Source organism: Lipomyces doorenjongii (genome assembly GCF_038497915.1).
Source record: "Lipomyces doorenjongii strain NRRL Y-27504 unplaced genomic scaffold V1508scaffold_64, whole genome shotgun sequence".
NCBI lineage: Eukaryota > Fungi > Ascomycota > Lipomycetes > Lipomycetales > Lipomycetaceae > Lipomyces > Lipomyces doorenjongii.
In genome coordinates this window covers 24,353-38,804 of record NW_027118131.1, presented here as the reverse complement: position 1 = coordinate 38,804, position 14,452 = coordinate 24,353, and the positions used below count along the sequence as shown (strand labels likewise).

The 14,452-nt window shown below is 46.1% G+C and overlaps 6 protein-coding genes across 6 annotated transcripts; 4 read left to right on the top strand and 2 right to left on the bottom strand.

Annotated features, from left to right (window-relative positions):
- Nucleotides 1-103: 103 nt before the first annotated feature.
- V1508DRAFT_406152 (uncharacterized protein) lies at nucleotides 104-1,024 on the top strand (the record flags this gene model as incomplete). Its single annotated transcript, XM_066938748.1, has 4 exons — nucleotides 104-550; nucleotides 625-652; nucleotides 689-921; nucleotides 977-1,024. The coding sequence occupies 4 exons, from the start codon at nucleotides 104-106 to the stop codon at nucleotides 1,022-1,024; spliced, it is 756 nt and encodes a 251-aa protein (XP_066793631.1).
- Nucleotides 1,025-1,760: 736 nt separating this feature from the next.
- On the top strand, nucleotides 1,761-3,916 carry V1508DRAFT_359550 (uncharacterized protein; the record flags this gene model as incomplete). Its single annotated transcript, XM_066937111.1, has 2 exons — nucleotides 1,761-1,970; nucleotides 2,045-3,916. 2 exons carry the CDS (start codon nucleotides 1,761-1,763, stop codon nucleotides 3,914-3,916), a joined length of 2,082 nt encoding a protein of 693 aa, XP_066793630.1.
- A 771-nt stretch (nucleotides 3,917-4,687) lies between these two features.
- V1508DRAFT_424070 (NAC domain-containing protein) lies at nucleotides 4,688-5,966 on the top strand. The gene is made up of 3 exons (XM_066941243.1): nucleotides 4,688-4,911; nucleotides 5,252-5,425; nucleotides 5,474-5,966. The coding sequence occupies exons 1-3, from the start codon at nucleotides 4,866-4,868 to the stop codon at nucleotides 5,713-5,715; spliced, it is 462 nt and encodes a 153-aa protein (XP_066793629.1). The 5' UTR covers nucleotides 4,688-4,865; the 3' UTR covers nucleotides 5,716-5,966.
- An 82-nt stretch (nucleotides 5,967-6,048) lies between these two features.
- On the top strand, nucleotides 6,049-6,981 carry V1508DRAFT_375448 (thioredoxin-like protein). Its single transcript, XM_066937573.1, has 3 exons — nucleotides 6,049-6,189; nucleotides 6,249-6,519; nucleotides 6,576-6,981. Exons 1-3 carry the CDS (start codon nucleotides 6,146-6,148, stop codon nucleotides 6,633-6,635), a joined length of 375 nt encoding a protein of 124 aa, XP_066793628.1. The 5' UTR covers nucleotides 6,049-6,145; the 3' UTR covers nucleotides 6,636-6,981.
- On the bottom strand, nucleotides 6,625-8,428 carry V1508DRAFT_424065 (uncharacterized protein). Its single transcript, XM_066941242.1, has 5 exons — nucleotides 7,606-8,428; nucleotides 7,425-7,555; nucleotides 7,029-7,375; nucleotides 6,694-6,970; nucleotides 6,625-6,642 (listed from the first exon to the last, which is right to left on the bottom strand). The coding sequence occupies exons 1-4, from the start codon at nucleotides 8,310-8,312 to the stop codon at nucleotides 6,872-6,874; spliced, it is 1,284 nt and encodes a 427-aa protein (XP_066793627.1). The 5' UTR covers nucleotides 8,313-8,428; the 3' UTR covers nucleotides 6,625-6,642; nucleotides 6,694-6,871.
- Nucleotides 8,429-9,294: 866 nt separating this feature from the next.
- V1508DRAFT_254019 (uncharacterized protein) lies at nucleotides 9,295-14,374 on the bottom strand. Its single transcript, XM_066936401.1, has 6 exons — nucleotides 14,066-14,374; nucleotides 13,873-13,988; nucleotides 13,496-13,800; nucleotides 13,376-13,440; nucleotides 11,077-13,322; nucleotides 9,295-11,015 (listed from the first exon to the last, which is right to left on the bottom strand). The coding sequence occupies exons 2-6, from the start codon at nucleotides 13,921-13,923 to the stop codon at nucleotides 9,777-9,779; spliced, it is 3,906 nt and encodes a 1,301-aa protein (XP_066793626.1). The 5' UTR covers nucleotides 13,924-13,988; nucleotides 14,066-14,374; the 3' UTR covers nucleotides 9,295-9,776.
- Nucleotides 14,375-14,452: the final 78 nt, after the last annotated feature.

Genomic DNA, 14,452 nt, shown 5'->3' with positions numbered 1-14,452 from the left:
TGGGTGGTTAGTTTTGAAATATGAGCCTGGACCGATCATCAATCCTCAGTATTCCTCGCAGACAGTTAGGCCCGCACAAAATTTCTTCACAATCATCTTGAACATGGATCACCTTTCAAATTGCAATATTTTCGCGTGCTCTTTAATGCCGGATTCGCCGGATGCATTTGACGAGCTTATAGAAGCACTTTACTGTGGCACTTTAACTGCTTCGCTCAAACTTCTTTATATCCAAGACGTTATGGTACGGTTCAGCATCCCAGCGGGAAAAACGCTCGAGGTTCTGTATTTATATCACATTGTCAACAATCGTCTTAGAATGTTCAATCTGAAGTCTGAAGACTATAGATCAATCTATGACTTTTTGGCGGCATTGGACTACCAGAACGTAGAGATCGATGATTCACTGATCATCAATTTTATTGCGAGTCTTGCAAAATTGAGGTTACTGAGACGAATATCGGACGAGATTTCTTTGTCATTTCCAACAACAGCTCCATACCACTCAAAGCTAGAAGAATTGGCCAAATCGTGGATGGTATTTTACAATGTATGTGGTAGGAACCAGAGGCTGCCATTGCGATGCAAGAAACAATTGTGGATTCGCATACTAATCAGATACAGGTGTCCAGATCTAATGCTGATGCGAATGGTAGCATTCAGTAGCAGGCATACTATCGCATTATAGATGCTAATTATTTAGTCACAGTCGCCGTTCCGACAATATTGGACGATCATTCGCATTATGCACCCACTGAAAATATCTCTTCGAACAAGCTGTCGCAAAGTCTCTGCACTCGTCGCCCTTTGGACAGATATAGCTTTCAACCTCATCCTAGTTACGCACACCCAGGGATGAAGCTGGCTAGGCGTTTGACGAAAGAAAGAGCGCAAAAGGTACGCACGAATGTGATGACCGAAGTACCCCCACTAACACTCGAGAAGCTTCAAAACGAGCTCGACCTATTTCAACAAGATGAAACCGATCTTGCCTGTATCCCACATTTACAAGATTTTATTATGATAGTACCTCGCCAATCCGTCGGCGTGTACGGTAGCTTCATTAGCTTGCTAAACTTTTTCTCGAGTGCCGTGGTTAATCGTTGTCGCGGCTATCGTGCTATACCTATAAATGACAATGCGGAGCTAGTCGACATATCTCCTTAAACCATCTGCAGTCCATATTCTATAGTATACGTATATTGGCTGAGACGAATCCTGTGGTATGACATCATGCCTAGCTATGCACTCGAGACGTCCAATGTTCTATGAGAGAGTGCATAGTCTAGATATATGACTATATTGTAAGTTACTAATTAATGAAAAATACACTTTGCCAACTATGACTAAATAATCTTGTTATCTGAAGGTCAAGATCCATATAAGCAAGTGTTATGATACCTCATTCACGCGACGTTGATTTGTAGGTGATGACGTAGGCGTGCCTATTGATAGCCGCACAGAATAAACCGATGTACATAGGTTCGGTAAACCCTATTCCTGAGGCGTCTGGAGTCGTGTCTTCGGTGCATACTCGCGGGTTGTCACGACTGCAGCTGCAGCTCAGCTATCTACAGTGATCAAAACCATCGACTCCTGCAGCAATCTGACAATCTTGATTAGTAAGGATAGGAATACCTTTCGAATAGGGGGGCACGCAATTTAGATAGTCTTTAGTGTCAGAAGGACGGTAGCTACAATCTTGTTACTGATCGGCAATCGGCAGGCCACAAAAGGGAATTGACCAGTCAATTATAGCCATGCCGACTCTCATCACCTCTGCTGACAAGGAGAAGATCAAGCGAGCAATACCGAAAGCGTCAAATAAAGTAATTGATGCGGTAGTCGCACGATTATATGTTGCATATCCTGACCCGAATGCGTGGACATTCACAGGTGTTTCAGGAGCGGTTGCCCTGGTGAATGATCTAACCGGAAATACCTTTTTTTTGAAGATTGTTGATATCATTGTTAGTATTGCAAAAAAATTCCATTTTCTAGATTGCATTGTTGTTGAGATTCAGTAGCTAACAAAAAAAAAAAGGGCAATCGCGGCGTAATCTGGGATCAGGAACTTTATGTGGACTTCCAATACAATCAGGATCGCGCCTTTTTCCACACATTTGAGTTAGAAGAATGCTATGCTGGGTTGCTTTTTGCGGACGACACTGAGGCACATCATTTTCTCAAAAAAGTCCAACATAAAGACAAATATGCGTCTAAGGCTACTTTAAACAACAAAAATGCGATTGCCTTGAAGAAACCAGAAAAAGCAGTACAAGGACCAAGGGGGGACTTTTTACGTTATCAGAAGTTGGGCAATAATTATACCCTGGCTTCGATCAACAATGATAGCGAATCAGATAAGAAGAGTGTGAGGAGTTCCGACAGTAAGGATGATGACGTCGATCCGTCATGGAAAAGTCTAGTTGAGAAACTGCAGGAAATGGGAATTACCGAAGATATGCTTGCATCAAATGCAGATATCCTGAAGGACTACATAAGAGGCGGCGGCGATGGTACATCAGCGAAATACATCGACAAGAAAGCTAAAGGACCACCACCTCCTCCTCCTCTTCAACCACCCACATCTCGAACTTCGGCTTCACAAAAAGCTATTCCTCCTCCACAGCCTCTATCGAAAACTTCAACACCTCCACCACCAGCACCAGAAGCACAATCAGTACCGGCAGGGCCACTTTACAAAGTACCGCCGCCTTTCAACCCAGCGACTCTCCCTAATCTTCCACCATCATCCAGATCTCCAGCGCCACGACCGTCACTGACTCCAAGTCCGAGTAACGGATACATTGCGTCACCTGCATATAGTTCGACGCCGAGTCCGGAGCCAGAATCACCCGCAGTTTCCAATGCTGCTGATACAAGGCGGACTCCTGCGCCCGGTCACAAATACAATGTCCCCCCACCATTTCCAACTGCTGGGTCGGCCATGGCCCCTCGTCAGCCACTTCCAGGGTCAGGACAACAGCTTCCTGCACGAGCGCAGCCTCCTATATTGCCTACGAGAGACTCTCCGGGGATATCGCCTGTGGGATCACCACCCGGACAAAACGTTGCTACTCGACCAGTACCGGCACCTCCATCGCTTCCGCCTCGTGTTCCGGTACAGAACGGGCTGGCGCCGGTATTTGCTCAGCCTACAGGTCATGGACCAACGCCACCGCCTCCACCTCCTCATAAGCATGGTTCTAGAACTGTAGTGCAGAATAATGCAGCTCTAACGCCTCCTCTGCCATCATCACCTTATAGCAGAACCGGCATGCTGCCAATAACTGCCAATACTGTTCCTCCAAGACCGCCACCTCCAGCAGCTTCCTATAATAATTCTTCAGCACAACATCAATCATCTGCACTTCCGCCGCCGCCGCCACCGCCTCCTCCTCCCGTGTCTTACACGAAACCAGCAATTGTTCCTCGAAATGTACAGCAACCGCAATATAGTGCACCGGCTTCTGTGCCATCTGCTCCGACTATACCTTACAACGCTCCCACTGCCATAAAGTCTACATCGGCCGCCCCACCGCCGCCACCTTTGTACCAAAACAGTCCAAGCATTGGTGCTGGACCGGTCCCTCCACCTCCACCACCACCGCCGCCTCAGTTTGAGCAGGGTCAGTCAATGCCATCGCCACCTGGTGGTGGTGGTGGAGGCACTGGCGTGGGGAGAGATGCCTTGATGGCGTCTATTCGTGGGAGTGGCGGCGTCGGTCACTTGAAGAGTGTTGATAAATCGCACTTAGAGCGTCCATTAGCTATTTCTCCGGCTAGTACATCAGATACGTCAAGAGGGTCAGGCGCTGACACACCAGGAAACAACGCCAGTCTACAAGACGCGTTGGCAGCTGCCTTAAGTAAAAGGAAGACACGTGTAGCCGGAAGTGGTAAGGCATTCTAGGAAGTTTAATAAATGGATCTGCAAGACTTTGCTTACTGACCGATACGTATAGATGACGAAGAAGGCAAAGAAGATTGGTAGATCTAGAAATACATTATAGCAGTCGTAAACACATGCGCATCAGAGATTTGGCAAACGAATGGCATTGAGATCGCAAAGACTCGGCCGGATTGGTAGTTGGCATCATGTTCATATAGGTTACATTGTAATTCGTTGAGTCATACTTTCGTCGTACTATACTTTCGTCGTACTGTGTAGGTTCAGCACCTTAGTTCGATACTCAGAGTGCATATCGTTGCCTATCGTGAGTACATCAATTTTATTTTATTTTACTGCAGGTATGCATGTTGAAGGTAGTGAGTGATTTAGTACACTTTTGGATTTTGTCGGTACCTGTGTCACAATATGAAATTATTGAAGCCAAATAATGATGCTAAATTCGGCTGTACGTGATGAGCAGACAGGGCAATCAATAATCCTCATTGTTGGCATCCAAATATCAACCAACACCTTAGATCCTCAAAGTATGATCCCTAAAACGCCGCCATTCATATATGGTGTCATAAGGTTGCTATCATAAGTCAAACACAGCATTCATAATTTGTGTCGTACGTAGGTATCATATGTCGAACACAAAGGTACCTGCTGGTTTCGCAAATCCGAATCTAAAGAGTGAATACAGGAATTCATTGCAGTGACTTTCAAAGTCCAAAGCTGAAGAGTCAATAATAAATAATAACCCTTCGTGCGCGAGATCAGCCGTGACTGCTTTCTTGTATAGCGGGGGTACGCGATGTGCAAGCCAAAATTTGCGTGGCTTGGCCGTACCCCTTAGGGCTTGATCAGTTGCAACTGTCTTGCCGAACCCTCTCCACTGAGAAGGGTCGCACTAGTTATTTCGAAAGATTGAATTATTTCGACAACGGTAAATAGCTATCTACAGATTATCATGGACGCTGCTAAATTAGCCAAACTTCAACAGTCAGTTAGAATTGGTAAGTAGTATTTACGTTATTGTCGGGTTGAGTGGACTACATTTCGGAGAATGCGGGGCTGGATTAGTGCACTGCACTTCATGGAAGCTCAAGAGGCTCTCCATTGATCAGTTCTCTCATTGGAAGGGATCATAACCGCTTGGTCTTAAGTTGAATACTGACATTGTATTTTGCGCTTAGGGTATGTTTATTCACTTGTGCGAGGATCGGAACGGTCGATGGCGCTCGGAAACGGGGGATCTCAACGGGATTGGATCGGAGACTGCCACCTAGTAGAGAAATATGCTGTGTTCCGGATCTATTGATGTTAGAAGTAAGCTAACAAGTACTTCTGATTATAGAGGAAAGGGTACCCCACGAAGAAAGACGAAGAAAGCCCACAAGAGCTCGGGAACCGATGACAAAAAGTTACAGGCTTCGTTGAAGAAACTCAACGTTCAGCCTATCCAGGGTATTGAGGAGGTTAATATGTTTAAGGACGACGGCAAGGTTATTCACTTTGCTGCTCCTAAGGGTACGATATTATATGGCGATTGTGTGTACTGGTTTTAACAATTCGCAGTCCAAGCCTCTGTGGCAGCCAATACCTTTGCTATCTACGGTAATGGTGAGGAGAAGGATCTTCCAGAGCTCCTTCCCGGTATCCTTAACCAGCTTGGGCCTGACTCACTTGCGAGTCTGCGACGATTGGCCGAATCATACAAATCACTACAGCTTGACAAGAAGGACGGTGAAGAAGATGACGATGAGATTCCAGACTTGGTCTCAGGAGAGGACTTTGACAGCAAAAACGATGTGGAGTAAAGTAGGCGGGCGAGGTATAGGAAGGCGTACGGATGAATAGTTGCACAAGGCGGCTTAGAAGGGTATGATTATTCACTTCTAATATGTGTAGTGATATCCTTTAAATGTAGTTGGACGTGTACCCTGTAAAAATATCCTATAGGCAAAGAAAAGTAAATGCATGTTTATGGTATTCACACTCGTAGGGTTCCGCAGCTCTACGAGTGTATTTGGTGCATTGTTGAATAAACTGATTTGCATCGAAACACGGGCTGTGGGGACCAGCCCCACAGAACCATGACGTATTACAGCGCTCGTCACTGCGCAGGCTTCTTTGACGCTGTCACACGATATGTGCACGACCAACATCCGCCTAACAATTTGATTTTTTTAGATCTACCAAATTCACTTGCTTGTTATATAATCTTTTGGTTTGCATGAAATTCTAGAGATGTTTAGCGCTTTCAATAGTGCGCGAAGCGTAGTAACATTGTTGTCAGTAGCCGGTTGTAAGGTCAATCAGTATTGCTTTTGTTACTAACGACTTGCACCAGCCACTCACCCACATCGTCAGCTTCTCGTCGGACATTGCAATTATTGAAGAAACATATGGAGTCTTCAAAGCGAAAGGTTTTTGATTTGGATGTTACAGAGGGGCCACCAACGAAGGATCAGCTGAAGACAATGCTCAACTATGCTGGCGAACAGAAAGTCTCGTCCATTGTTCCCGGAGCAACATCGTTATCAGAGGCGACTCTTATTTTACAAAGTGGTGGCGCTGATAAGTTGTTGCATCCCATCGTTGTCGACTGGGTTAATGGAAAGGTGAGCAAATTAGCCGATTTATATTTAGTCAAGGAACCGTTTTTGATACACGATAGGCCGTTCTCGGAGATGATGAAATTGGATTGAAGCAGCTAGTTCAAAATTTGGAAAAATGAGCATAACCTTATGACATTAGCCAGGAAATATGCGACTGTTTAACAGGTTTTGCCTTACGGTTACTATAATTTCATGAACATTTTGAGTTTGGGTGGAATGGAAGATTCACCTGCAGAGTAAATATGGCGTATCTACTTTTCCAGCACCACCTCGTCCACAACTTCTGGCCATGGCCAATATATATAGGTCATTGCAATTGGTTACATTCGTAAAGTTACATTATTGACCTGTACACCTAATGATCCCCGTCGTCCCCTTCATTGCCACTAGTGTGACTGTCCACACTCTCCTCGCTATCCTCTTGATCCATAATGACGGAGTTTAAGAATTGGATCTGTATTCATGCAATTAGTACATTACTTCACGAGTGAATTGCAACTTGTAGTACTCACGAACGGAACCAGAGCTCTGAAAATTGTGATGATCTTGTCAATAGGTGCCATATTTGGTGCGAACTCGTCGTCACTAAGAAACCTGTGTATGGTGTAGCTGCGAAGCCTGAGCAGCTGAATTTCCTTGTGGTCCTTAGGATATCCTTTAGGATTTTGCTTCAGCGCATCGCCTTGGTTCATAGCCACAAACTGCTCCAATGGCGTCATGTTAGGGGTTCTGAAGAAGAATTTGGACATGTCAGGATGCTCAAGAACTGCTTTTAAGCGCTTTCCGCCGCGATCTATCAGTCGTCGCATGACTTGAAGCCCGTGGTTATTGCTTTCTGATAGATGCCACATGCCGCCGCCTATGCCCGATTAACCATTGCGTATGACTGAATGTCTGAATATTATTACCTATCCTACACTGTCCGGGCTCCAAATGCAAATAGTAATGCGCATAACGTCCTACTCTTCCGGTGCGCGAGTAGGCTGCTGCAAAATAAGGCTTGTATGGCGTCTTATCGTTCGTGAATCGGATGTCGCGACTAGTTGTTATCAGTCTCAGAACATATTGCAGCCAGCAAAGGTTTCTTACTATATTCTAAACAAGATATCTTTCAGTGGCAAGGGTGGAATGGTTTCGTCAATCTGCGTCATTCTTTCCGATAGAGTCTCAATAAATTCATCAAAATCCTTCTTGGCTGCTCTGTATTCAGCCTCGTGATCCCAGAACCACTCGCGTTCATTGTTGTCCCTTAGATCCTTTAAAAACAAGAAAGTATTTGGATGTATAGTATATGGCTCGTAGCTGATGCCATGGAGTGGACGAGGAGGTCGCTTGGGGATAAATATCTCTCGTGAATCAAATTCGCCCTCATCATCGTTGTCGTCTCGTTTCCGCCTCTTCGTAGATTTCTTACTTGCGGCCTGATTTTTTGTATCTGCGTTTAGAGTTTTATGTTTTCTCTTTTGGACTGAACCAAGTTCTTCTTCGCTGGGTTCGTCCTCGGCAGATTCCAAGTTGCCTTCTGACTCCATAACTACGGTTGCACTGAAATCACTTCCATCCTCATTGTCGTCGCTGTCCAGGTCATCAATAGGTTCAGACAATTCCGATTCATCTTCATTTGAACTGCCAATGCCAGATACATTGTGATTAAAATAGACACTCTTCGTCTTCGTAGACATTCGTCCCTTCGATTTGGCTGCTTTCGTCGATGATGACCCCTCCCGCGTAGAGCCAGGTCGGGACTTTAGGCTTCTACTGGCAGCGGACTTACTTAATCCCTTCTTTGGCGGCATTGCGACTAATCAAATAAGCTAATAGCACGTTGTAGTGTGTTTCTAGACTATGTGATAAATGATTTTCCTATTCGTCGTGCAATTGAGCAATGATATTAATATATATCGTTGCGACATGTAAGATTGTCAACCGTTACCCCCTGAATATACCTTTTCCATACCTTAGTCCTTCGCGAAAACTTAAGCCCTTACCCAGAGCAATCACACGAGATTTTGTAAGATTGATCGTCATAATCTGGTGACAATGCCCCGCCATTTCCTTAGATCCTGTTATTCATTACCGGCGGTGATGAAGAAATGATGATGATGTTTGCGTCGCGCCGTCATGGCATCCTGAAATATGGGTACTATAGTATGTGGAATGTCTCTGGTCGCTTAGCAGATCTCTGTAGAGCGTCTACTACACCAAGGAATCCTGAGTCGCTCGTCAGCATGTCAGACGAGCAGAAAGCTATTTATTTTAAGCACTTCGCCGCCGGCATTCGCGGGCCAGACTACTAATTTGTCACATACGGGTGCGGCGGTATATGCTACGCCCACAGATACGTTTACCAAGGATGACCACTCCGCTTCGGACTATGACAAAGCTCTTTTCCTTTTGAAGAATAATCCACCAGAACAGCGCCAAGTTTGCAACGAGTTTGACAGCCCGAATGAGATTTGTAAGCTTCCTTCATTCTCTGGGTTTGTGCAAGGCTCGAGTAGAACAAGGTGGGACGGCTGTATTATCAGTGTTTCGAAATTTCTCTTAGCTTATTGCTGTGTCTGCTTAACTGCATTTTACGGTTATCACTAGGGCTGAACACGATTTCAATATCGTATCTGCGACGATACAATATCACCAGGGTGAAAATTCCTGGCGATAATTCGGTGATATTATCGCCGGGATATCAAGGTAGACGATTCGATATACGATATACGATTTATAATCCTTATAAGGATGAGGATTTCTGTCTGGGAGAGTAGGATTAAGTAGCAAATAGTCAAAAAAGTGCATGTTCAGACTTATCGGTTTATGCCTATACTGAATCGACGCTATACTATATAGTCAACCTCCTCAGCCTGCCGATACTATTCCCGATCAAGATCGTCAGTCTGGGCTCTTTCCCTAGCACATTGCTGGGTTTGATATTCGGGATAGATCGCTGAGATATTCTGGATCCCAGTGATTTGCTTGATAGAGATTATGGAGGATAGTTTGCAATACGAAGAATGGCAGCTTCTATATGGGACTCCGTCAGATTTAATTCAATTCAATTTTAGGTAATTTCTACCGCACAAGACTTCGAGTATGGAAATGCCATAAACTATTAGTTACACTATCATCCATAAGTTACATCTATAATACATTGACTAACCATATAGTACGAACTGGTATTGAAACCCGCAAGGCGACGAAAACAAAATCTGCTCCTGCTATCCTAATCATCATCCCAAATATATACCCTAAAATACACAATCACGTCAGTGACGCTCACGTAAACTGCGTGAGCCAGACAGAAGATTGTCTTGCAATGGCGACACTTCTCGTCTCCGCCTTGAAATTCGTACTGTATCCAGTGTAACCTGCTCGGGTGGACCACGACTAGTAACATCTTCGTCAGCATGACTCTCCTGCGCCATTCTACTACCATCACGCCGATGATACCGCCGCTGTGGTAATTCCCCCTCAAAAACCTGATGCCCACTATGCCGGGTAGACCGTGTCGCACTAGATGGGGTAACCGACATACTTCGGCGAGGCCGGCCGCGTCGTTGTGGCGTCTGGATTGGCCCATTCTGAGGTTCGGCATCTTGTGGCGCAGACGTCTCCCCCTCAATTTCTACTTCGACAGAAGCAGAATTTGAATCATTAAGTTGCTGCCAGCGTTGATCATGGCGTTCGTACGCGAGTCTGTGCTCGAGGCTCCACAATCTCGAGCGCGGAACTCCAGCGAGTGCTTGGGGAGTGACGATTTCGTATCTGGTCATCGGTATTTCTGGCGTTTCTATTGGAGCTTGTATAATATTGCCAGCGATAGCATCAGCCTCCTCCATGTCTACAGAATCGCGAACACCTAACTGAATACTAGATTCCGACTCAGCTGCTTCCCCAAAGGTATTCCCGTGACGCAGTTGCTCCGCAGCAACTGACTCAACACGCTGAGCTTGCTCCGCAGCAGCAGCTGAATTAACTGCAGGCTGCACGCCAGCCGCGGCGAAAAACAACGAATTTATACCGCCTGACTTCCCAACGACCATCGATGTCCAAACGAGCTTGTCCTGTTCCAGACTGATATACCCTTTCGCTTCCCAGTGCGCAATTTGCAACTCGATCAGTGCACGATCAACCCGAATAGCGTAAGTTCCAGTTTCAGGATCACGAACCACAGCATTGAGCGCTTCGAGACCGCATACAACATCATCCGGAGTCATACCTGTCCTGCCAGACAATTTCATAATACTAACTTTCTTGATCTCCTCATCAGCCTGACCGGGACGTAAAAACAAATCTCGAAGTTCATAGCATAATGTGTACTTCCAGTAATTCCGGTATGAGAGCAAGCCGAGATCTGACAATGGCTTTTCCGGTGTTCCGGTCTTGCGTTCAGTACGAGTGAGGAGATACGAGAACGAGATTAAGAAGTTACCGTACCCTTTGCGTTGATGAATTGGTAGCGTGAGAATGCAAGAAACATTGTAAGAAGAAGTGTTTTGTTTTTCCTAAGTATTTCGTGTCAACTAACGACTTTCTCACTAGAACAGCAGCAACAGTAACACTCACCTTTGAGAAATATCCAACAAAATGGCACCCATGCTCGTCCGTTTCGGTCAGGATATAAAACAAGAACGGTTCTACGTCGTAATACAAAGTCTTAGATCCCAGAAACAATTTGGCAAGTAAACAGAGATTTTGACAGTACATTGGATTCTTCCTTCCGTCAACTTCAAATACCGAAACCTTTCCCGCACGGTAAATTTCATCTCCAGGAGGGTGCCGCATTGGACACTTAATCTGGTGACGCCAATTGACGTATTCCGATGGCATATATTTCAGGCAGAATTCGCAAATATACAGAAGCGATCGTCGGTTGTACTCTTCTGGATAAGGAGCCGTGTACCATGTCTCGATCTCATATTTACCGAATCGAATTGCCCGAATTTTAGAAGCGCCTGCCAACAGTTCCAGATCGCTGCCTTCTTCAAGTACTTCGTCACTGAACGCTGAGGACGCCGAAGAAACATCAGAAAATTCCGCTTGGTCCCCACTGAAACTCGACGAGGACGAGGATTCGTACGACGGCGATGATAGCGATGTGACATGTGGCCGTCTCTGTCGGGCAATTACAACCCCATCTTCAGTATACTCGTCCTCTGATGAGGACTCGTGTAGTTGTCGCCTGTTTCTGAGCCTCTGCTTTCGCTTATTCGCCGCCCGCTTTCGCTTCCGACTTTCAGTCTGCGTTTCTTGCTGCTGAGTTAACAGTAGCGTCTTACCAAAAATCATCCGGTCAAACGAACCAGGCGCTGTTCGTGAAGTATTAGCCTGACTCGCAGATAGTATTCCTCCATATGGTTTCTCCCTTTCGTTATCTTCATTATTCACAGGAGCAGATGCGGTCTTTTGATACGTATAGACATTCTTGTGGACGTGATCGTAAGTAAGATATCCAGATATGCCAAGGTTGTTCTTGTGAATGTCAATATGACTGGCAAGCTGTACCAAATTGAATTTCGCAATAAACTTTGAACGCGATCTATCAAACACAATCAGCTTATTGCCGTCCGCGTGAGTCCGCTTGAATTTGCGTTGACTCCGGAGACGTTGTAGATCCAGCTGACGACTGTCAAAGGCGGACGCCGATTGGGTGCGAGAGTCTTCAAGCTCTGCATCGGAACCAGTTGCAGCATTAGTAGTGTATCCCGAGCATACATCCGCGAATCGACGTCTATCTGTCCGGTGTGATCGTGATTCGCCGATAGGATGGATTCGTGGCCGTCCTCGACGTCTTGGCGACAGTGTAGCCGTCCTATCTGCTGGATGGGTCATGACATGCGCAGTAGACCTCAGTTCTCGGTTGCGTAGAGATGGGATGTGCAAGACTGGACTACTGATTTCGGCCTGGCCCTGTGAATTGCTGCTGCGGGTCCGAAGAACCCTTCCCACGGTGACGGATGATTCCTGTGCCTTGATGAGAGCGGGATCGATGATAATATCCTCCGCGTCGACAAACTCGTCCTCCGGCTCAATCTCATCAGGAGATTCCTCTTCATACGGTTCATCTTCGGGATCTTCAAGCCCCTCTTCAACTCTGTCGTCTTCATCTTCATAAATGGCCTCGTCCGCTGTAACAGCTCCATCAGTATCGGGCGTGCCACCTACCGTTAGTGACCGCGACTCTTCTACGTCTGCAGAGACCTCCAGCGATTGAGGCCCAGCAGTGGCCACATTGTCGACATTTGGTGACACTTCTTCAACGCGCTCACCTGCGGAATCTTGGTGGACATCATCGTTTCGACCTTCAGACCTGCCTTCGATAGTAACTTCATCTATAAAATTCTCGGAGTCGTCGATAGCGGCATAGTAGGTAGCACTAGCTTGCAGCCTAGACGTGTCCTTATCTTTACCAATCTCATGGTCTGAATCTGTAGAATCTTCCCAATTATCCAGCTGTTCATTCTGTTCATTCTGTTCGCCGTTGGCAATTTCCTCCATTTCACTGGAGTTATCCATATCCTGCGGACTGCTGATTGCAAAGCTGCCCACGTCATCTATCATGTCTGGCGGATCCGACAACTCAGATTCGACGTCCCCAGAGGGATCAGCAACACTAGTATGTGCAAGTACTGGACTACTGATACCACTGTTACTAACATTCGCTCGTTGCTCAAGGCCAACAGTTCGGGATCGCAATGCTCGTGTTCGTGAGTACCCTGAACCTGACAGACGTACATGGCAAGCAGAACATATCCAATTCGACTTGGTTGAACGAGAGGAGGTGTCAATGCGGTCGAGACACGCGATATGAACTTCAAATTTGATTAGCAAAAGAAAGCATGATTATTCGTCGATGGCGACATACCTCTGGACGCGTGGCACTCATTGCACACTTTATGTTTCTTGTCTCTTCTGCGACCGCTGCATATCCTGACAATCGATATTAGCAGCAATCTACCACCACGGCAGACTAAACCTAACATACTCGCAACTTGAAGCAATCACGGTCGACGGCGGATCAAAGCTATTCTTCCTTCGCCGTACATCCTTTCGAAACCCGCCAGACACGGGTAGAGCAGCCTCAGGCTGTTGGCTCTCTTTCACTGCGTTGCGTCGGGACCTCCGGGCTTCTCGATTGTTAATGTTGTTGCTAGCCTTTGTTATCGCAACTGGTGATGAGGGTGGGTCAGACAATGGAGATGACGTCGGCGGTTTTTGCCGCCATCTATTTGGCGTCGCCGATGTATTCGGGCTCACACCAGACAGCTCCGAAAGAGTATTAAAATGACGCTATAGCACCAACATTGTTAGTCGCGCACATCTGAAAAAAGTAATATCCCATGTCAACATAAATTGACCCACCATGAAAAACGGCTTTCGCGCGGACTTCCGTCGCCGCTTATCCAGCGCCATATATGTTCAATAACTCTCAGCCGTCCTTGACCACTTTTCTTGGAACTTGCCAATTGCGATCGGGTCTATATGCCAGCAACGCGTGCGCGTTAGCTATTGACAATACGTCATCAGGTGAATGTGCGATGCGGTTCATACTTACGTCTATATCTCCAGAAATAAAACAGGATTACCCGCAAGGTGTATATTTTGTTTGCAGACACTCATGTAGCCAGCCTTACACTTGGCTAGGGCTTCTTATGACCCTTTCTGAAGTAGAGGAACCGTATTTCCCTCTAAAGTCAACTATCCAGGCGCGTAGTGATTCTTAGCTTAGGATGGGTTGTCACACAAGTTGTCGTCACGCCACACGCGTATGCATCACCTCAACTCCTTGCAGGCACTGTAATTAAAAGCAAGCCGAAATTTCTGAGATTCGACTGATGGCAATGTTACTGGCGATACGTTTGTTAGTAACTCTTTCTGTATCTCTTTCAGTCACGCCGGCTAACTTGCACCCTAACCCATAGTGAGGCACTTGGCTGTAAGG